Source organism: Terrapene carolina, unplaced genomic scaffold (assembly GCF_002925995.2).
Source record: "Terrapene carolina triunguis isolate 2854851 unplaced genomic scaffold, T_m_triunguis-2.0 Scaffold89, whole genome shotgun sequence".
NCBI classification, from domain to species: Eukaryota; Metazoa; Chordata; order Testudines; family Emydidae; genus Terrapene; species Terrapene triunguis.
The window spans coordinates 2,924,499-2,946,257 of NW_020664440.1; the positions used below are offsets into that span (position 1 = coordinate 2,924,499).

Sequence of the window (21,759 nt, forward strand, 5' to 3'; positions counted from 1 at the left end):
CGCTTCCCAGATCGGCAGTGCAAAAGCCCAGGCAGTGAAGGCGAGGTTCGAAAATTCGACCTTGTCCGGAGTGCGCATGTGATAGGTGTGGTTCATGGTCTTGTTCACAGAGAAAAACTATGTTCTTGATTCACAACCACATTTATCTTTCGGAGGAATTCACTGCCTTTTCCTCATTCCCACAGCCACATCTGCAACTGTCTCCTAACCCAGCTTGGCATCACACTCCCAGAGGCTAGCGCACATTAGGCGGAGAAAGAAGAAGACGCGAGAGGACATGTTCTCAGAACTAATGGGCTGCTCCTGAGCCCAGGCAGCACAGCAGAACTAGTGGAGGGAGAATTTGTCACAAATGCACCGGACACACATGGAACGTGAGGAGAGGTGGCGGGCAGGAAGACCAGCAGGCGACTCAAACGCTGCTTGGACTTCTGAGGGAGCAAACGGACACGCTCCGGCGCCTTGTTGATGTTCTGCAGGAACGGAGGCAGGAGGACAGAGCCCCGCTGCAGTCTATCAGGAACCGCAGTCCCCCGCCACCAAGTCCCATACCCCCCTCTCCCAAAGTCCAAAGAAGGAGGGGTGGCAGAGTCCGTGAAAACTCTCACTCCACCCCTGCAGACTGCTCAAGCACCAGAAGGCTGTCATTGCCCAAAATTTGAAAAGTCCTTTCCTGCCCGCCTCACCCAAGCCCCCGTCCGACTTTCACCCCCCAGTTTCCTGTCTGGTTGTTAATAAAAAATATGTTTCTGTTCATTACTGTTTCAGTCAGGTTCTTTTGAGGGAGAGTTTGTCTGGAGGGGGGGAAGGGGCTTGGTAATTGGACAGGACGGTGACCTTTAGCAGGGTACAGAGGCGGTGTCAGGTCCAGCATCAGGACACATACACAGTGCGGTCACTGGTTACCCTGGTCAGTCTTGGAGGTGGTTTTCATGTTCTGGGGGGGGGTTTTGCTCTGTTACTTTGTGGTGGGGGAGGGCGGTTACAGATCTTATGCAGCGGTCCTTATCCTTGCTCACCGATCCACGCAGCAGGGGATCTGTAACCCTACCCCCCCTGCCAGAAAGTCACATAGCCGACACATACACACAGTCCCCCCCAGGAGTGCTGGCAGGCTCCATTGAAATAACCAGTCCACCAGTGCGGAACCTGTCATTCCGGGAGTTTAGAAGCATCATTTGCATCAGAACACTAAACCCGCCCCCCGCCACAGTCTGCGTCCCCGGTTTAAAATATTCCCGCGAAAACAGCAATACAGACAACGGTGTTCATTAACAAAATCGAAATGATTTTATTTTTTGGGAAGGGGAAGGGGGTGAAGGGGGTATGGAACTGGAGAGGATAGTCAAAATGAACTGGGTAAAGAAACGGGGGCAGGTTCAGCTTTTCTGTCCACAAACTGAAAAGTCACTGGTTGCCCTGCTCACTCAGGAACCTAGCTTTCAAAGCCTCCCGGATGCACAGGGCGTCCCGCTGGGATCTTCTAATGGCCCGGCTGTCTGGCTGGACGTAATCAGCAGCCAGGCTATTTGCCTCTAGCTCCCACCCCGCCATAAAGGTCTCCCCCTTGCTCTCACACAGATTGTGGAGCACACAGCAAGCTGCAATAACGATGGGGATATTGGTTTCACTGAGATCACAGCGAGTGAGTAAGCTTCTCCATCTCCCTTTGAGACGGCCAAAAGCACACTCCACCACCATTCTGCACTTGCTCAGCCGGTAGTTGAACAGTTCTTTTTCTGTGTCCAGGGCGCCAGTATAGGGCTTCATGAGCCAGGGCATTAGCGGGTAGGCTGGGTCCCCGAGGATGACTGTAGGCATCTCCACATCCCCAAGAGTTATTTTGTGGTCTGGGAAGTAAATACCTTCCTGCAGCCGTCTAAACAGACCAGAGTTCCTGAACACGCGAGCGTCATGAACCTTGCCCGGCCATCCGACGTAGATGTTTGTAAACCGTCCCCGATGGTCCACCAGTGCTTGCAGCACCATTGAAAAGTAGCCCTTTCTATTGATGTACTGGCTGGCCTGGTGGTCCGGTCCCAGGATAGGGATGTGAGTCCCATCGATAGCCCCACCGCAGTTTGGGAATCCCATCGCGGCAAAGCCATCTATGATGACCTGCGCGTTTCCCAGGGTCACTACCTTTGGGAGCAGTACCTTGACGATTGCCTTGGCTACTTGCATGACAACAACCCCCACGGTAGATTTGCCCACACCAAAGTGGTTCGCGACTGACCGGTAGCTGTCCGGCGTTGCAAGCTTCCAGAGGGCTATGGCCACTCGCTTCTGGACAGTGAGGGCTGCTCGCATGCGGGTGTCCTTGCGCTTCAGGGCAGGGGACAGCAACTCACAAAGTTCGAGGAAAGTCCCCTTCCGCATGCGAAAGTTTCGCAGCCACTGGGATTCATCCCAGACCTGAAGCACTATACGGTCCCACCATTCTGTGCTTGTTTCCCGGGCCCAGAATCGCCGTTCAACAAAATCCACATGCCCCATTGCCAACGTCATGTCCTGGGCGCTGGGGCTCGTGGTTTCTGACAGCTCTGTGCCACTCTCCGACTTCAGGCTCTCACGGCGGTGCCGTAGCCTCCTCGCCCGATTTCTCTGCATCTGCCTCAGGGAAAGGTGTATGATAAGCTGCGAGGTGTTGAGAACGGCCACAAGTGCAGCGATGGTCGCAGCGTGATCCATGATCGCAGTGCTGTGGCGTCCGCGCTGTCACTGACCAGAAAAGTGCGCGAACTGATTTCCCGCCGGCGCTTTCATGGAGGGAGGGAGGGCGTTAGTGACGGACGGATGACGACAAATTTTTTTTACCCAGAAGGCATTGGCGGCTCGACCCAGAATTCCGATGGGCAGCGGGGACTGCGGGAACTGTGGGATAGCTGCCCACAGTGCACCGCTTCCAATATCGACGCTCGCCCCGTTAGTGTGGACTCACAAAGTCGAATTACTGTCCTTAGTGTGTCCTTAGTGTGGACACACACGTTCGACTTTGCAATATCAATTCCACATATTCGATTTAAGTAAAATCGAATTACCCTCGTAGTGTAGACATACCCTTAGTGATAAAGCACTTAGCCTCGTCTGTAAATCTACAGATGAAAAGTGCTAGGTAAGAGCCAAGTACTGTTGTTATATTTATCACTACTAATGAAGGTTCTCTAGGAAAGCTACCATTCAATATTAAACTACACTACAGCCTGTGTTTGAACTTATTGGAAATGAGGGAGCTTTCTGTCTGACCAGTGGTGGAGCTGTTGTTTGATCATTTTATGGGTTTTCTCTTAGGAGTACCCATGATAGTGTATTTTGTTTGATGTACTTTGCTGAAAAGTGAATATTGCTGTTATATTGCAAATTCACAGCATTTCTAAAATTGCTTGTTTAGTTTAATGAGACAACCTACTTGCAATGTACTTAAAAAATGTTCCTGTCTCTACTGAATGTCCTACTCTTGAAAGTGTCTAGGTAACATTTTCAAAAGCACCCATTTTCAAAAGGGATTTAGGTATCTACGTCTTCCTGAAAGTCAGTAGGACTTAGGTTCCAAAGTGCCCAAGTCATTTTTGAAAATGGGATGTAGGTTCGAGCAACCACTTACATACAGTAAGATGCAGATATGGTGTTACAGCAACACCTCAGGTGCTGATCCTTTATGAGGACATGACGTAAGCACATGATTAAGTTCCACTGACGTCGATGAGATTGAAATACATGCTTAAAGTTAAGAACATAAGAACGGCCACACTGGGTCAGACCAATGGTCCATCTAGCCCAGTGTCCTGTTTCTGACAGTGACCAATGCCAGGTGCTTCAGAGGGAATGAGCAAAATAGGTAATCATCTAGTGATCCATCCCCTGTTGTCCACACCCAGCTTCTGGCAATCAGGGACTAGGGACACAGAGAGCATGAGGTGGCATCCCTGACCCTCGTGGCTAATTTGAGGGACCTATCCTCCATGAACTTATCAGTTCTTTTATGAATACAGTTATAGTTTTTGCTTTCACAACATCCCCTGGCAATGAGTTCCACAGGTTGACTGTGTGTTGTGTGAAGAAGTACTTCTTATGTTTGTTTTAAACCTGCTACCTCTTCATTTCCCCTAGTTCTTGTGTTATGTGAAGGAGTAAATAACACTTCCCTAGTCACTTTCTCCACACCATTCATGATTTTTAGACCTCATCATGTTGTATGGATAGTTGGGATTATGTTTTCCAGTGTGCATTACTTTGCATTTAACAACATGGAATTACATCTGCCATTTTGTTGCCCAGTCAGGTGGTTTTGTGAGATCCCTTTGTAACTCTTCACAGTCTGCTTTGGATTTAACGATCTTGAGCAGTTTCGTATCATCTGCAAACTTCGCCACCTCACTGTTGACCCCTTTCTCCAGATCATTTATGCATATGTTGAACAGCACTGGTCCCAGTACAGATCCCTGAGGGGACCCTGCTATTTATCTCTCTCCATTCTGAAAACTGACCATTTATTCCTACCCTTTGTTTCCAGTCTTTTAACTTCCCTCTTACCCCACGACTGCTTAGTTTAAGAGCCTTTAGTGAGGGACATTGTCAAAGACTTTCTGGAAGTCCAACTATACTGGATTGTCCCATGTTTGTTGACCCCCTCAAAGAATTCTAGTAGATTGGTGAGGCATGATTTCCCTCAGGGCCGCCCGGGTGGGGGGGGGGGGAAGGGGGCCATTTTCCCCGGGTCCCCAGGGGGCCCCCCGAGAGTTTTTCGGGGCCCCTGGATTGGGTCCTTCACTCGCTCCGGGGGCCCCGGAAAACTCTCGCGGGGCCCGGGCCCCCGGAGCTTCTTCCGCTCCGGGTCTTCTGCGGCAATTCCCCCGCCGCTGAAGACCCCAGGTCCCCTGAATCCCCTGATTTCCCTTTACAAAAGTCTTGCTGTGACTCTTACCCAGCAAATCGTGTTCACCTATGTGTCTGATAATTCTGTTCTTTACTGTAGTTTTAACCAATTTGCCTCGCACTGAAGGTAGGCTTACTGGCCTGTAAACTGCCAGCATCGCCTCTGGAGCCTTTTTACAAATTTGCGTCACATTAGCTATCCTCCAGTCGTCTGGTACAGAAGCTGATTTAAGTGATAGATTACATAGCACAGTTAGTAATTCTGCAATTTCATATCTTTTGGGTGAATACCATCTGGTCCCGGTGACATATTACTGTATAATTTTTCAGCTTATTTATCAGTCTGGGTCAGTTTCTCAGATTTGCCACTTGTGCTTAAGCGTTGTCCTGAATTGGGATGGACGTAAGCACAGATATAAGTGCTTTCCTGAATCACAGTCTTAATAGTTAATGCTACAATTAATTTTTACATTATTTGTGTTTGAAAGACTTAATTCTTCAATTTGTTCACAAAAAAAGACTCTGTTGTATTGACATATCTTTTTCACATGTATTATCTAGGGGTATGAGACAGAGTAATAAATATGGTGATATCCAAGTGACCATTGCGTAGGTTTGGTTTGGGCATGTTGGTCTGTCAGACACTCACTGACATCCCAATGGATATATGTGAACATCCTGGGTGGATATGTGGCAACATTCCTTGTACGTGGAAGGAATGACCCCATGTACCTAGCTGGAAAACATGATCTGCTATATTCCCATAGCAGCAACAAAATAATGAGACAAGAAGAACTGCTACATCTCTCTCTCTCACACACACTTTCTCCACTCCCTGCCCCAGCCTCACCCCAGATCTTGTCTGGGACCAACCTTTCCAAACATTGTTTTTCAAAGGAAAACTACAGATTTGTGTGTAGTAAAAGTAATCTATCAAATTCAGTGCTGAGTTCCTGTCATGCAAAAAGTGTAGCATTCGCATTTTTAACAAAGGTTAGGAAGCAGCAAGACTTAGGAAACAACTAATCAAAGGGTTTCCAAAGTTGTACCTACATATCTTCCACACACATCCTTTTGACATGCAAGTGCAGGTCTCAGCATGTGCAGTGGATGCACGTGCAAAATTTGCCCAGGAGTGTGAGTTAAGCCCCAAAGAATCATATGTGGTTTGTTGACATAGGAGTAAAAGTGTGGGTGTGGTTCTGTTGGGACTGCATAAAGCTTCCCTTAGCCATGATGCTGCAATCCGGAGAGAGTGGAGCTGTGAGTCAGACCACAGTGTGTGGCCTCACAGGCTGGAGGTGAAGAAACATTCATAGGAAGAGCTGTGAGATCAGTCGGACGCCTAAGCACTTCCTACAAGTTACCAAACACTCTCGCTCTTTCCTTAGACTGTCCTCTGTTCCCCCACTCCCATATTGATCAGCACTGAACCTGCCTCTTGATTCCCCATCCCAGCTTCGGTGTTTCTGCCTCCTCTGCACCAGCAATTCCTTAATTACCTTCTCAACTTCCTCCTTCCCAGCTTCAGCAACTTCCAGATGGTCTCTCCATCCATGCACTGGCAGTACAGCATCTACCTACATTCTTGTACTGGAGCCCATCACCGTGGTATCTGAGCCCCCTGTGGGTTTTGCATTTCTGTAGGTGCAAAGTGCTGCATGGAGTGGGGAGAGTGCAGTGAGCACTCCACCCATACTACTGCGTGGTCCATCGTGCCCACCTCCCTGTGATTTGGCGGGTCCATGCGATTCCTCACCAAAGGAGCGGTGGGGATGGGGAGCACGCCGTGCCCTTCCACCACATTCCTGCCATCTGAAAGAGGAGACGATATTAAAAACTGAGGAATCTGATGCCTACCATCACTTTTGGGGGAGTTGGGTAGGTTTCGTCATCATGTTCTCGCTTCCCAGTTTAGACAATGCAGAGAAGCACTTCACAGCTTATTTGCACCTGGTGTATACAGTACAAAAGACAAGAGTTGTATTTGGTTTCGGTGCCACTAGAGGCAAAGATACAGAAATAGTACTCGCTTACTCAGAACATATCTTGGTGTCCTGATCATGCTCACTGAGGTGTGGCAGATCTGTGATCAGTTACCTCTTCTATACTGTGGAGAGCTGAAGCGTCTCATTGTGCCAGTAGCAGGTCATTGTTGCATTTTAAGTTTGGAACTCCGGCAGCTGTTGGTTACTTATTCAAGATTCTAGCATCACTCTGAGTCCTCTTCATGCTTCAGACACAACACGAGATAATCCAGGTAAATTCTTCTCTGTCTGTATCTCAGCTTTTCAGAGTAAAACAATGTGAAATCCAGGGGGAAAAGATCTTGTAATCCCAAAGTACGGTGTGCCGCAGCTATTTCTGTTCATTGTTAGTTTGTGGTGTTTGATCCAATCTTGTAGTGGGGAACTAAAAAGGATCTTTTCTGGTGCCCCAGCTGCTCTGTGATGCCAGTGACATGTTTCTTCTGTGCTTGAATGGCTGACATCGTGAGGTGCAGCTGTGTGCAGTGAGGGCCCTATCACATGATACCTAATAATGCCATTCCTTTGCAAATTTTTACTCCGTAACTCTTTCCCAAATGGCTACTTTAGGGCCTTTGAGAATTCACTGGAGTTGTCAGTTGTTATAGTAATGGACCCCCTGCTGCTGAATTGGCTTGGAGATGTATGTTCTGGCTTTTGAACAGACTAACTCATGCTCATTAGACCCTCTTCCTCTCCCCACCCCCGCCCTCCCCACCCCCCAAAAAGAAGAGAGAGATTCACTGGCTGAAGGTTGCTTTTTAAACATACTGGATGATTTAAGGACTGGAGTGAGTGTGTGTGGGGAGAGAGAAAGAGAGAGATGGAAAATTGTCCCCTTCTGTTGTTATACTTCTGTCGTTTCTATATTTGTTTAAGCCGCTTTAGTTTTATTTTTCACTGCAAGCTATTTAGATAAGAATTACAAGAGCTGTCAGTTTTCCCATTAGACAATGTGATGATGATTTCAGTCTTTAACAAACAACATTTATTGTTAGTTTTCTTTTTTTTTTAAAAAAAAGGTAGGTGGGAGAGATGAAGAGGACTTTGCCAAGCCAAGATACCCAGAACTTTATAAAGAGAAAACTGATTAGTGGAAATTTCTGGAACTGTGAAGAAGTTTAGAAAATTCAGCAACTAGTATCTTTAGTTATTTATATACAGGTTTTCAAAAACCTGTTTAGGAACTTTAAGTGCAGAAATTATTATTCACTCATCTCAAGATACTATGGGATAGATTCTGCTTTCATCCTAGTGTAAACCTGAGTAATTCTATTGAAGTCAGTAGTGACTCCACATTTATGCTGGTGTTAGCATGATCAGATTCCAGCCGTGTCAGGGTTTTGAACCTGCCCTGTGTGACTGAAAAATTGTTTAGTTCTAAATATGTTCTCAAACGTATTTATTTGCATTTCTAAATCACCGTTTCCTCTGTATTCTGAGCCAAATCCTCCTATGTTATACGCATCCCACCCCATTGAGCTCTGTGAATCAGATTCATGTCCCATTTGTCCCAGTGTATGTGTGGAGTAACTCCACATTTATGCCAAGTAAACGAGAGCAGGATGGATCTGATCAGGATGGATGGATGTAACTGAAGGCTTGTCTACACAGGGAGAATGCCTGGAGTCGTTAGCATGCATTAATTACTAACTCCCTGTGTGGACGCTCACTCCATGCTAAGAGTGCCTGTGTGCATACACTTGGAAGCGTATTAAGTTAAAGGACATAAAAGGTATGTCTACACTTAGTCAGCGTGCCGAGCAGACACTGCACACCCAGCTGGCACGGGTAGCAAGAGTGGAGTGGACAGTGAGGTACTGCTTAGGCGAGTAAAGCACAGACATCAGAACCCTAGGGTATATTCCCTACATGGTTCTCTACACCCTGAAGCAGTATCTTCCACCTCTACACTGCTGTTTTTAGCAGTGCAGTGTCCTGCTGCCTCCCTGCTGCTGGAGTCTTTTTCCAATAAAGTGAAAAGCTCCAGCAGCGGGGAAAGTCTCTGGCCACTCCCCACGGCCACAGGCTACCTTTCCCCGCTGCCTGCCTCTGCCAGAGCCTGTCACTGCTGAGTGAAGTTACACACTGCAATGTGGACAGAGCCTGCCTTTCACTGCGGCAGGTAGCTACTGTGTCACGAAACCCATAGGTTGATGGAAACCAAATCCGTTCTGAGTTCGGAGTTTCATTGGATCTGTTCTACAGTGGTTGGTAGCCTGAAAGCAGAGACAGGTTATAGATGTTGTAACAAAGAGAAGGAGAGCTTGGTACAGCTGCTGCTTATTAGAACCGGCAGGTGTGGTCTAAAACGCCGATTCTACATAGTTACTGTGCCTGGCATTGTCTACAGTGAGAGCCAGCAGTGGACATCCTAGAAAGAGCAGCAGCATTCTAGGTGAAAAGAGAGAGGAATTAGCAGCATCCTGACGGAAAGGGATGAGGATGATGAAATTGTATGGTATTGCAGATATTGTTTCATGTAACTGTGCTTGCAAAAGAGATGCAGCATGTTAAGTGTTAAAAGGACTCAATTAAGCCTCAAATAAACCAGATGACTGAATAAAAGCCGTCTTGGCGCCTGTATTCCATATGCCGTAGACAGTTTTTAATATTACCCTAGGAAGAGAAATCCTGTTTTTAAGCCATTCCAACTGGTCAGATCCTGGATGGTATGTTGCTTAAAGGAAAAAACAGAACAGACCTCTTAAATGCTGATTTTTTTTTTAAAAAAAAGATGACAGAGGTGATCCTGGCAATTACAAGAATTAATAAGCAGCAGGTTTTAAACAAACACAAGGAAGTACTTCTTCACACAACGCACAGTCCTGCAGAACTTGTTGCTTGAGGATGCTATGAAGGCCAAAAGTATAACTTGGTTCAAAAAAAATTGGATAAATGCATGGAGGATAAGAGGTCTATCAGTGGCTATTAGCCAAGATGGTCAAGGATTCAACCCCATGCTCTGGGTGTCCCTAAGCCTCTAATTGCCAGAAGCTGGGACAGGACGACAGGGGATGGATCAATCAATAATTGCCCTGTTCTGTTCATTTCCTTGGAAGCATCTGGCACCAGCCACTGTCAGGAGACAGGATACTGGGCTAGATAGATGGTCTGACCCAGTATGGCCGTTCTTACACTCTTATGACTTTCAGAACCTTAGGTCATCTATGTGAATTTCTTGTCCACGGGGACTTTAAGGGAAAGGGTCACTGAAGTCAGTGGGAGCTCTTCCATTGGCTTGACTAGTTTTAGATTGGCTCTTATTCAAAAGATGTTGATGCATATTTAATAATAAAATATTTAACATGACTATAGAGTGAATTTTATACTATAGTAAATATTATAGTGGCAGAACAGGATTTAACAACTATTTAGAATTCCTTTTGTCTCCACAAAGCATCTGACAACGTAAAATATTGAATTGTATTCTTTTTAACTTTGTTATTTAAGAATGCATCTGACAAGAGCAGAGAAATTCAGAGATACAATTTGAATGGGAAGATGTGTATCTTTTTTTCCCCACATGTAGATCACTCAATTGAACTCATACAGAATTGTTGTCAGCCAGTCTGAAAAACCCTGTTTATACACTTCTTGTCTCTTTTTATTTAGAGAGTGTAACAAAATAAAGTCCAAGGGCTTACCCCGACGTTTCCATGAAGTGCCACCTTCTGGGGAGAGAACAGAGAAGGGGAGCAGGTGAGGGCGGTACAGGTCGGGTGGGGAGTTTTTAATGCCTGGGGTGACTTACTAACTATGTATGTATGTATGTGAAATTAACCAAATTTGTTCATTCAGAAGTCTTATTCTGAAATCACCTGTTATATATGCCAGGTTCATTTCCGCAGTAACCCTCTTGAAGTCAGAGGGGTTACAGCACAGATAAGTTTGATCCATTATCTTTAAAATGGTCACACTTCATATTAAGGTTCTATTTATAGCTGGTTTATAAAGGGTTAACAAACAGTGGGTTTTGGACATGCATAATGTGTGATGCTGATGATTAAGCACATCAGTAGAAGGTGTCAAAGCAGGCCATAAGGCATGGTTATAACCATAATGGACACTATAACAATTTATGTCAATTGATTATTTATTAAAACATCTATTACTCATTTATTTACCCTTTGTAAACTCTTTTTAAATGGAACTGTAATATAAAGTGAGGCTTTTTAAAAGGGTGATGAGAAAATGGGCCATTTAAAAAAGATTATTAACAGTCATTATGACTCTTTTGTGAAATATTCATATTAATTTTTAAAATTAAAACATTTTGCAGATAAGACAAAAATGACAGTATAGCCTCTTTCTCTCTCCTGCTCCAGGGACCAGTTTATTATCCCATCCTTGTTTGAGCTGTTGCTGGGGTATATACTTTTATGTGATGCTCTGAAGAGTCTCTCTATTTGTATAATATGGTGTCTCATAAACAGATCAGTTTCAGTCGTGTAGGACTCTCCTGGAAGAACTGTGAATGAAACATCCTATAACACAAGTAGATGCATCCTGAGGGCCCAGTATACATTTATCATAAAACAGTGAAATAACAGAAGCTGCCAGATAAATCATGTTTTCGTCCTCACCATGTGACTGTAAAGTGTAATCATCTAAGGGCCATATTCTCATTCCCACAGCAACAGTCGGAGTAATATTAACACTAGTTAGTTTCACAGCATGAGGCACTCTGGGTATGAAATTATAGGGTTAGGAATGTTCAAATCAATCCATCAGTATACCTGGATACATAGAATGGATCAGACACCTGGATGAAATAATAAAGAACAGGGGTGATCTTATCTTAAAGCTTCCTTTCTTAATATACAGTCATAGAATCATAGAAGTTTAGGGTTGGAAGAGACCTCAGGAGGTCATCTAGTCCAACCCCCTGCTCAAAGCAGGACCAACACCAACTAAATCATCCCAGCCAGGGCTTTGTCAAGCCGGGTCTTAAAAACCTCTAAGGATGGAGATTCCACCACCTCCCTAGGTAGCCCATTCCAGTGCGTCACCACCCTCCTAGTGAAAAAGTTTTTCCTAATATCCAACCTAGACCTCCCCCACTGCAACTTGAGACCATTGCTCCTTGTTCTATCATCTGCCACCACTGAGAACAGCCGAACTCCATCCTCTTTGGAACCCCTCTTCAGGTAGTTGAAAGCAGCTATCAAATCCCCCCTCACTCTTCTCTTCTGCAGACTAAATAAGCCCAGTACCTTGTGCATACATATACCAAGAGACAGTCTCTGTCTCAAAGAGCTTGCAGTCCAAACAGAGAAGACAGACAAAGGGTGGGAGGGGGAAGCAGAGAGAGGGGAAAGTGACGTGCCTCAACATCCCACAGCAGCTGAGTGCCTGAGCCAGGAATAACACTAGACCACAGTGCTCCACCCCATATCCCCAGCCCATTTCTCATGGGCCCCAAAACACTGGCTTGTTCTAGGCCTGTGCCGGGCCCTGCTCTGCAGGGCTGAAGAGGCCCGGAAATTCTATCTATGTAGCATTCACAGTGTACTGCATGCCCACCCCCACCTCTTGTGTGCTCATATGGGTCCAGTGCTATGGGGGCCTTTCGTGGGCTCTGGATTGGGGTGAGTCGCTCACAGCATATGGAAAATTGAATCCACCTCTGTTCATAAATATGGAGTATTAGCACGGGGCTTTGTGCGCTGAATATGAGCTTAGCACTTTGCAAGGCAGCAGGAGGGGAATAAAAAACTCTCTAAACCCATCTTAGGAAGTTAAAATTGCCATTCTCACCATTTTAGCAACAAGAGAATCTGTGGTTTGTTAACCAGGGTTTTTTCAGTTGTCAGACTTGAGTAGTGCTTAATTTCTAAGAGGTGCTGGGGCTCGAGGAACTAGGTGCCAGGGCCCTAGCAATTTTTTTACACTCATAACTGATGCCGCAAATCCAGAGGTGCCGGGGCTCAGCCCTGGCCCAAATTAAGCACAGGGCTTGAGGATTTTATGTAGATACAGGGGGCAGTTGCATGCCAGAGAGATAACTGGCATCTAGAATCTGGGAGCATTTCTGCAAGCCACCTGCACTGACAGTTTCATCCCTCCTGCTTAGCCCAAGTTGATAAGAAGCATGGAAGGATAGGTGCTAAAAGAGATAACAGAGGAGGCAGGGAGAGAACTGGAAAAAGGGAAACTTTTAAAGACTGCTGCTTGGATAGTATCTATTCTGCTGCTGCTGCCAGCCAATGACGTTACGAACTAATGTTGCTGAAGGAAGGTTGTGATTGGATAAGGGTAATACACACTACAGTATTTTACTCTCCTGTGTTTTCTAATCAGAAGTACTCAGTTCCTAATCGTGGTAACCTTCATTGCTACTTGGTGTCCATATTACAGATGCAAAACCAAACCTCTGGAAGTATTGTCCTAGTCCTACCTCATAGCCTTCATTTTCTTGGTTTTTGAATTATTTTAATAAAAGCTTCCTCGCTCTTTCTTTCTCTCTTTCTCTCTCTCACTCATAGCACCAAGGAGCCCCAGTCATGGACCAGACTCCATTGTAGAAACACAGAACCAAATGACAGCCCATGTCCTAAAAAGCTTACACTCTCAGTATAAGACAAGAGACAACAGATGGATCCAGACAGACCGATGAGGGAGTACAAGGAAACAATGAGACAATATTGGTCAGCATGATGGGGGATGGTCTCTGCACACCAGTGACCTAACTGTTGTCAAGTTTTTTGTAGGAATCATGGCAAAGGAGAGTTCTAAGGAGGGATTATATATACCAGTCTCATTTACATTCCCCATTCATATTTTTTGTGCATTTCAGTATTGCACTGGTTTTGGAGTGTCAGAGGTGGTTGTTTGTGCATCCTGTTCTCCAAAACATTAGCGACGCTGGGTGCGAAAGTTAAAGCTGACTCTAGGCATGACCGGCATTTACACAGCAGCAAAACAAGACTGTCCTGACCTTGGCATCATTACAGGCTTCATCTTCATTCAGATGAACTATTTCTCACCACTCTCTTCATTGTCTTTAGCCCTGCAGGACTTTTCTTTCAATCTGTGTCTTCTTCAACAAGCTCCTTTTGGACTTTGCATAAGAAAAAATCCGACTTGTAGTCCCAGCTAATGGTTGAATTCCCCAATTTCCTAATGACGATATGTTTGTCTTGTACACTTGCCTTTTTTCTTTTGGGAGAGTTGAATCGCCTATAAAACATCAGTGGCATTTAGTTTACAGACCTGTTTTGAACATGTTTTGTGATATTTAGGGTGACACACACTCATCAGATTTGATAGCAGTTACTCAAGTTTCATAATAATTCAGTTTTTTTTCTTATTAAAGAAACTTTATTAAGTAACATAATTAGCATGTGGAAATCAGCCATAATTTGATTCTGGTGATATTTAATTTAATATTATACCTATTTACCCGGGAAGATTAATTATATCTCTTTGAGATCAATTCCAATACATATAACAAAAATTAAAATGTAAAAAAAAAATTAATGGGCAAGGAATAAATGATTCATTTTTCTCAGTCATGAAATACAATTTCCGTTTTCCAAAGGAAAATATAGTAATTAGGGAAATTTGCAAATGGAAATTAGCCCTGTTTGGTCTGCCTATTTATTTTGGTCATTAAATGAAGTATTTAATTAGCATTTATATAATTCATGTTTCAATATCATCTATTTTATAATTCCAAGTTTAAATATAAAATTGAAATGGGCTTGATGCAACCTATTGTTCACATGCAAAGCACCTAATTTGATAACATAGATATGAAGATACTGAGAATGTGAATTACAAAAATTCGTATTTTGTAAGGATGCAATCTACATTTTCTGAAACTGTGGGCTGAACTGTTATTTTTTTAACTTTTTCTAATTTGCATACATATTAGTCCCTGTTTAAATGATGTGTTAATTCTATTCATTAGACTTCAGTAAATGTGTTTAAGTCTCCAGATAATCAAGCTTAGGTCCCTGGGAAGCAAATTATGGACTTTCATGTTAAAAAACCTATTGTAAACGTGACATTTATCATCACTGAGCCAACTTATGTGTAGTACTTGGCTACAGTCAGTAGGGTAAATCCAGTCTTTCTTTCTGATGCTTATTGTAATGATTATGATCTCTGAATAAGTAGCTGGTACCAGGCCCTTAGTGTCTCTTCAGAGATGATTGGGCACTTCAGAAACCACTCCACCCACGATGTGTTCAAAATGCCAATTCAGCTCTCCTGGAAAAGGGAAGCTTAATTCAAGCCCTAATGCAGATTGCTTCAAGGAGAGAGAATAAATTTTTTTTTTCAATCCTGAGGATAATGTGGGGGCTGAGATGACTAGAATTGCTTGAATGGCCATGCTGATGGGGCCCCACAATGCATCTGGCCCATCCCTACCGGGGGATTCTTCCTTGCTCCAGTATATGATTCGTTTTTGCTCTGAACCTGAGACTCTTTAGCCCTCATACCAGAATCATACCAATTGCCACAGGGAAGCAGATTTTCAAAGTCCTTGCTTCCAGGTCCCTCCATCCTCCACAGACTGTAGTGAAGGTGGAAACAATCTGTTTATGATAACATGCTATGGGAAGAAAAGGGACTTGGAAGTGGTGTTAGAGTTACATGACTTCAGTTGCCTATTGATTTGCCAGGGCTCATGTTGGAGTGACCCCTGAATGACAATTACACTTGGAGATGCCATGTGTGCTCTGATTAATAAAAAATGTGACAGCAAAAAACATTCTTAGGCCATTATTGTGAGAAAATGCCTACCGCATTGCAAGGCCTATATATTAATTTACATCTGCTCTTGGAGCGTATGGGCCTTCTCAAAAAACCGCGATGAAGAATGAAAGGGAATTCATTTGAATGTTTGTAGAAACAGAAGGTTAGAGTTCAGTATCACTGTTTTTGTTATCTACAAAACTACATGGAACAAGTTCCCCATTGTATAGTTTAAAGCAATAGGTGGAGTCTACCAGAAAGGAAGCTTGTTGTCCCTGCAGTATAGTTTTATTCCAGATGCACAGAATGTTCTAGCTGAGGACAAAAATAATATTTGATGTACATTCGCAGCGGCTAGTTTATCTCACAACATCTGAATACATAATCTCCTCCTTCTCTGTGGCATTCTGCTTAAGAAACAGCTGGGCACATTTGAAGGTATGAGGAACGCTCATACTTCACTACCATTTATAGTACAAACCCGAAGGCAGGGCCATTGGAAAATGAAAATTCCATGTTTGATTATGGATGGAAGGTTCCTATGCATTGCGGTGTTGCAGGACTGCAGATTTTAAATTTTCATTTGGTTTTGGAGATCTTCTTCAGAGTGTGAGCCAATTCACTTTCTACATCTCTGAGAGAACTTCCCTTTTACCTTGCAGTCTTCTCAAAAGGGGCTTAATTCTGAAACCCAGTGCTAACATTAACAATTTCACTGTTGATTATTTTATTGATAATGTCCACTTTATGTGGATGGATTCATTTGAAAGCTCTAGTGGTCAACACAGGTGAGCTTGGCAGCTGCAAAACTAAACACCAAGCCCAATCTTGCCCAAAGAAATTCTTGGGCTTACATTGCAGGAAAGAAAATTTAGATTAGACATTAGAAAAAACTTCCTAACTGTCAAGGTAGTTAAGCACTGGAACAAATTTCCCAGTGAGGTTGTGGAGTCTCCGTCATTGGATGTTTTTAAGAGCAGGTTAGACAAACCCTTGTCAGGGATGGTCTAGGTCAGGGGTCAGCAACCTTTCAGAAGTGGTGTGCTGAGTCTTCATTTATTCGCTCTAATTTAAGATTTCGCGTGCCAGTCATACATTTTAACGTTTTTAGAAGGTCTCTTTCTATAAGTCTATAATATATAACTAAACTATTGTTGTATGTAAAGTAAATAAGATTTTTAAAATGTTTAAGAAGCTTCATTTAAAATTAAATTAAAATGCAGAGCCCCCTGGACCGGTGGCCAGGACCCGGGCAGTGTGAGTGCCACTGAAAATCAGCTCACGTGCCGCCTTCGGCACGCGTGCCATAGGTTGTCTACCCCTGCTGTAGGTAATACTTAGTCCTGCCATCAGGGCCGGCTCTAGGCACCAGCAAAGCAAGCAGGTGCTTGGGGCGGCAGATTTGCAGAGGCGCAAGAATCCAGCCTGGGAGCTGAGAACCAACAGGGGGCCCTGGGAGCTGTAGTTCCGTGGTTAGCTTCCTGCCTATAGAGCCAGCCCTGGAGCAAGGAAAGAACTACATTTCCCAGCATTCCCTCGGCCACTAGCAACAGGAAAGGGAGGGGGAAGGAGTGTGGAACTGAAACCTCATGCTGTAGCTTGCTGTGAATGGTAGGGACAGAGCCAGCTCTAGGTTTTTTGCCGCCCCCCCACCTCAGCCCTGGGCTCCCCCCGCACCTCCATGTTGCCCCAGCCCTGGACTCTCCCCTGCCCACACCCCCTGCTGCCCCAGCTCTGGCCCCCACCTGCACCCCCCTGCCGCCCCAGCTCTGGGCTCTCCCCCCACACCCACCTGCACCTCCTGCCACCCCAGCCCTGGGCTCTTCCCCCCCGCACCTTCTGCCGCCCCAGCCCTGGGCTCTCCCCCAAAGAAAGAATTGGGTGGACTAAATGGACATTGCACCTCTCTATCTGAAGCCTAGCAAGGCAGGTACGTGGATCCCACTAGAATTTAAAATGAAAAGTAAGGGAGGGGAGGCTGTACTAGGACCTGGGCAGCTTTAGATACAGTACCAGGCACGTAGGAGGATTTACGCTTCTGAGCCATGGAAGCAGAAATTGACTTTTCTTTTCCAGATTTAGCTAATATTCAGAAAGGGAATCCAGCACCTGCCTTCCAGATTTGAACACCCTCAAAATTCAGGAGTGCTCAAGCTCAATTTGGGCAGCTGTTACTTCATTTCTCCCAAATCAAATATACTGATCCACTGTAACTTGCTGTAGAAAAAGTAGGATAAATTGAGCAAGAAATGCTTCCCAGTGGACTGGAATTGCTATTTTCAACAGCCATTGCTTTTTTTTTATTATTATTATTATTTATTATTTAAGTTTTAGTTTTATTTGTTTAAAAGGAAGACAGTGATATTGCATTGGCAAATTCCCCATAGAAAGAAAGAGTGGAACAAAAGAATAATAAAGGCACCTCAACTTTTCCTCATTTATGTAGGACAGTCTTATAATATGCATCCAGATATCCTCCAATCACACAAGCTGAAAATTGTTCCACTTTACTGCAGTTCTGTAACCATATGGGAACCAATCCTGTCTGTGTTCTGTGCACATCCAAATTTCCTGCTGAATGACTCGCCCTGGGAGCGAGTTACCAGTGACCCAGGGCTGGGGCGGCAGGAGGGTGCAGTGGTGGGGGGGGGTGCAGCCAAAATTTTTTTTGCTTGGGGCAGCAAAAAACCTAGAGCCGGCCCTGCCTGCCATGAGTGCAGGGGACTGGACTAGATGACCTCTCGAGATCCTTTCAGTCCTGCATTTCTGCGAACTTGGAATTTGTCTGAGAAATTTCTAAACAATGGGGGGGGACAGTTATGCCCTTGGGAAGAACAGCCCCCAAGTCAGACAGTAGTGCTGGAATTTGGGATAAACCCCAACAGGAATTTCATAGATGTTCTGACTCTCATCTGGCAATGCTTCCTTGAGCTGTGATAACTTAAGGGAGGAAGCCGTAGACTTCCTAGCTGCAGTGGAGGATAACCAGGTGTAGCTGCGCCTTGAAAATAGCTGCTCCTTTGAAGGCAGAAACAGGTAGATCCTGCCTGTCACTGTTATAAGGCAGGGTAGGGAGTTCTCAAGATATAAGGGGCCGGATTCCTAGTTCATCCGTTCTTGTGCTCCACACAGGAACAAAGGGTGAGCGAAAGTGGCTTTAAATCACCTTAGTGCCCCGGGTGTGCAGCTGCTGACACCTGGTGTAAGTTTGAGCACCCGCAAGTCTCGCTCAACGGTGCCCAAAAAGTGGGACGGCAGCACTAGCTGAGGGCAGGCAACAGTCAGGACAGTGGGGAGCGTTCTGATTCAGCATCTTCCCAGAGGGAGCCCTGTGCACAGAGCTCCTCCCTGGCCCTAGCAAGACCCCCAAAAGAGAAGCATGACAATAACACCATTCATCTTCCCATAAGCCAAATCCACCCCCAGGCACAAGAGCGCTCCCTAGTGCGGGAGGTGAACGCTTTGTCATTTCCATACATCCGCATACAGTGACTGTGTGTGTGTGCGCGCATGTGCGCGCCTTTTCTCTCTGCCCTGGGAACATCGCATCTCATTGGTGCATTGGAACAGGAGAGAGAGTATTTGTTTGCCAACAAAAAAAGACGTTAATTAAACACACCGTATTCTGCCACACGTCCTTGAGAAAAAAAGACTCATTTGTTAGTCAGCTGAAATTATCTGGCACTGAACGTCTTGTGCTGATGTGACAGGGTTTGCTTGCTCATATAAAAGCTGTTCAATTTGCCCTTTTATAAGTGAGAACAATAATTTCCCCCTTTCCAAATTGCAGTGTGCTCATGGTTTAAAAAAATAAATAAATTGTGATCTGCAACTACAGATTAGTGGACATTTGGCCAAATGTAACCTGGAGTAACTGGGTGCAGCTCCCTTGGATGTGTCTGGGCCAAACACAGTGGTGTCATAAAAGTAATGAAAGCCCCCCCTTGGTATAATACTCCTGGGGGCATCCTGTGCCAAAAATTAAAAAATTAGGTGCCCAAAAAATAAAAATTCTGTGCACAATATTTTAAAATTCTGCAGATTTTATTTCTCAAAATAACACTACATAATCACACCAGTTTCAATTATTTTGGTAATTTATTTAAAAATATCTGTCAGCAAGTGTGTCTAACAATACAGGGGCGCACACAAAATTTCCCCCAGGCGTAGAGTTAAAGAAACCCCTATGACAACCCAATTCCTGTTTCTCTGCCCCCCCCCCCCCCCCAGCCCAGACCCCCGCCCCCCCCCCCCCCCCCCCCAGCCCAGCCACAGGGTCCCCCCTTGCCCAGATACCCACACCCCTTTCCCCTCAGAGCCCAGCCATGGACTCCTCCACCCCCGGCCCAGACATCCACCCTCTCCCCCCCAGAGCCCAGGGATCCAGAGGGAAAAACAGCCTGATGCTTGGTCCCATGCTTGCATGGAGTTTCCTGCACGTGGCCCACTCTTTCCCTCAGGGCATGCTGGGAACTGCAGCTGCTAGGAACCCTCTAGCTCGTTTCTCCTCCACCCGGCAGTGTCTTCTCTGTCCGAGCTGGGCTCTGCTGGATCCAGCAGCCCTTAGTAGCAGCCAGCAGCACTGTAGCTCATTTCTGTGGGGGAAAGGAAATTGTGCACATGCAGTGTTAATTTCTGCAAAATTCTGCTTTGTGCAGTGGCACAGAATTCCCCCAGCAGTAGGTATAAACTAGTCACAAAACAGAGGTAAGTGGGTACAAATGGCAAAGAACTGTGACACATTAAAAATACTCAGATTAAATTTAAAAAAATCCTCCTAAAATGAGCAATAGCTACAATATTTTCTAATGGCGAGAATTGCTGAAGTTCCTTTGATGAGAGTTCATTAGAGAATTCCCAGACTTCCTGGATCTCTGCAAAGAATTGGTCCAACAAATGATATCTAAAACCATAGTATGCAATTATGTTAGGATACAAGAGCTCAGTGTCTGGACAGCTTTTTCGAGTCTATTGTGGAAGTATAACTTCGTGTGCTATAAATAAAGCATGTGACAAAAATCACCAAGTTGATTTATCCATCCTGTCAAGTTGGCTGTAATCAGCTAGAAGACAAATAAATGGGTCAAAAGGTATTTCACACTTGAGTGATCTAGACAAGAAATCACAGACCTGAAATCAAAAGTCTGAGACACAGCTACCAGAGAGAATGGCAAAATGTTTCTCTATTTAATCTGTGTTTTATACAGGCTTCATCTTGCAAAATTCCTCAATTTAAGGCACAGGTATAAAACTTGAGGGAAAACGTTACTGAGTTTCCAAGACCTCAGAGATGGAAATTGATGGAGTGGATCATTTAATAAAATCACAAACAGAAGAATACAACTGTGCCAAGTCTATGTATCGGTTAGATGGTATTCCTTAGAATGGGTGTAACAGCCTTAATTATTGTTATCACTCTATTGGTCGCAGGGCTATAATCTAACCCCTCCAGCAGAACAGTATTAAAATTGCTACCAGAGATCACATAAGAATGTGGAGAGCAAATACAGATGTGGGGGGGGGGGAGACATTACGAACAGGATTGTTAGGGTCATAGGTATTACAAAATAGAATAAGGAACAGAACCCAAAAAATCATGGACAAAATTATATCTGCCTTTAGGGTCGGAGGTCACTTTATGTGGAGTGAATGGAAAAGATTTCTGAAACCAAGTGACTACTCCCAGTTGTCTAGTGGAGAGCAATGAAGAGGTACCTGGCCCACCGGCTCTCTTTTTAACATTAACATTCAGAAACATTCACATGTTTCTTGTTAAAATGCAGCCTCCAATGAATACTGCTTTTTACCCCCCCACACCCCCAATCTTGAGACAGTTCTACAGTAACCAGTGCTAAAGTTAAATGAGCAGAGATTTAAGAAATCAGTCAAAATTAAGTAGAATAAAGCCTACTAGCCTATGTTCTGCAAATATGAACAGAAAACATATTAAAGAGGATCTGTTGTTAAGGGATCTAAACACAGACAGCCCTATTGGTAATTAATGTAAATGACTTGAGTTCCCTATCTTGTATTTCACTCATTTGAAACTCAGTTTTATCTTTAATCAGAATATTCATTTCAATATGATGATTCTTTTTATTAGATGTTTTAATACACACATTAAGGCAAATGGAAGCTAATACATTATCTG

The 21,759-nt window shown here is 44.5% G+C and overlaps 1 protein-coding gene across 5 annotated transcripts in view; it reads left to right on the forward strand.

The window, feature by feature from the left end:
• The window catches only part of PTPRG (protein tyrosine phosphatase receptor type G), a 592,097-nt gene that overhangs the window by 502,079 nt on the left and 68,259 nt on the right, over window positions 1–21,759 (forward strand). For 3 of the 5 annotated variants that reach the window (XM_026650229.2, XM_026650225.2, XM_026650230.2), the window contains exon 14: window positions 10,518–10,604. The exons of the other annotated variants lie outside the window; for them this stretch is intronic. In XM_026650229.2, coding sequence (XP_026506014.1) covers window positions 10,518–10,604 — 87 coding nt within the window. The remainder of the gene's footprint in view (window positions 1–10,517; window positions 10,605–21,759) is intronic. 5 annotated transcript variants of the gene reach the window in all.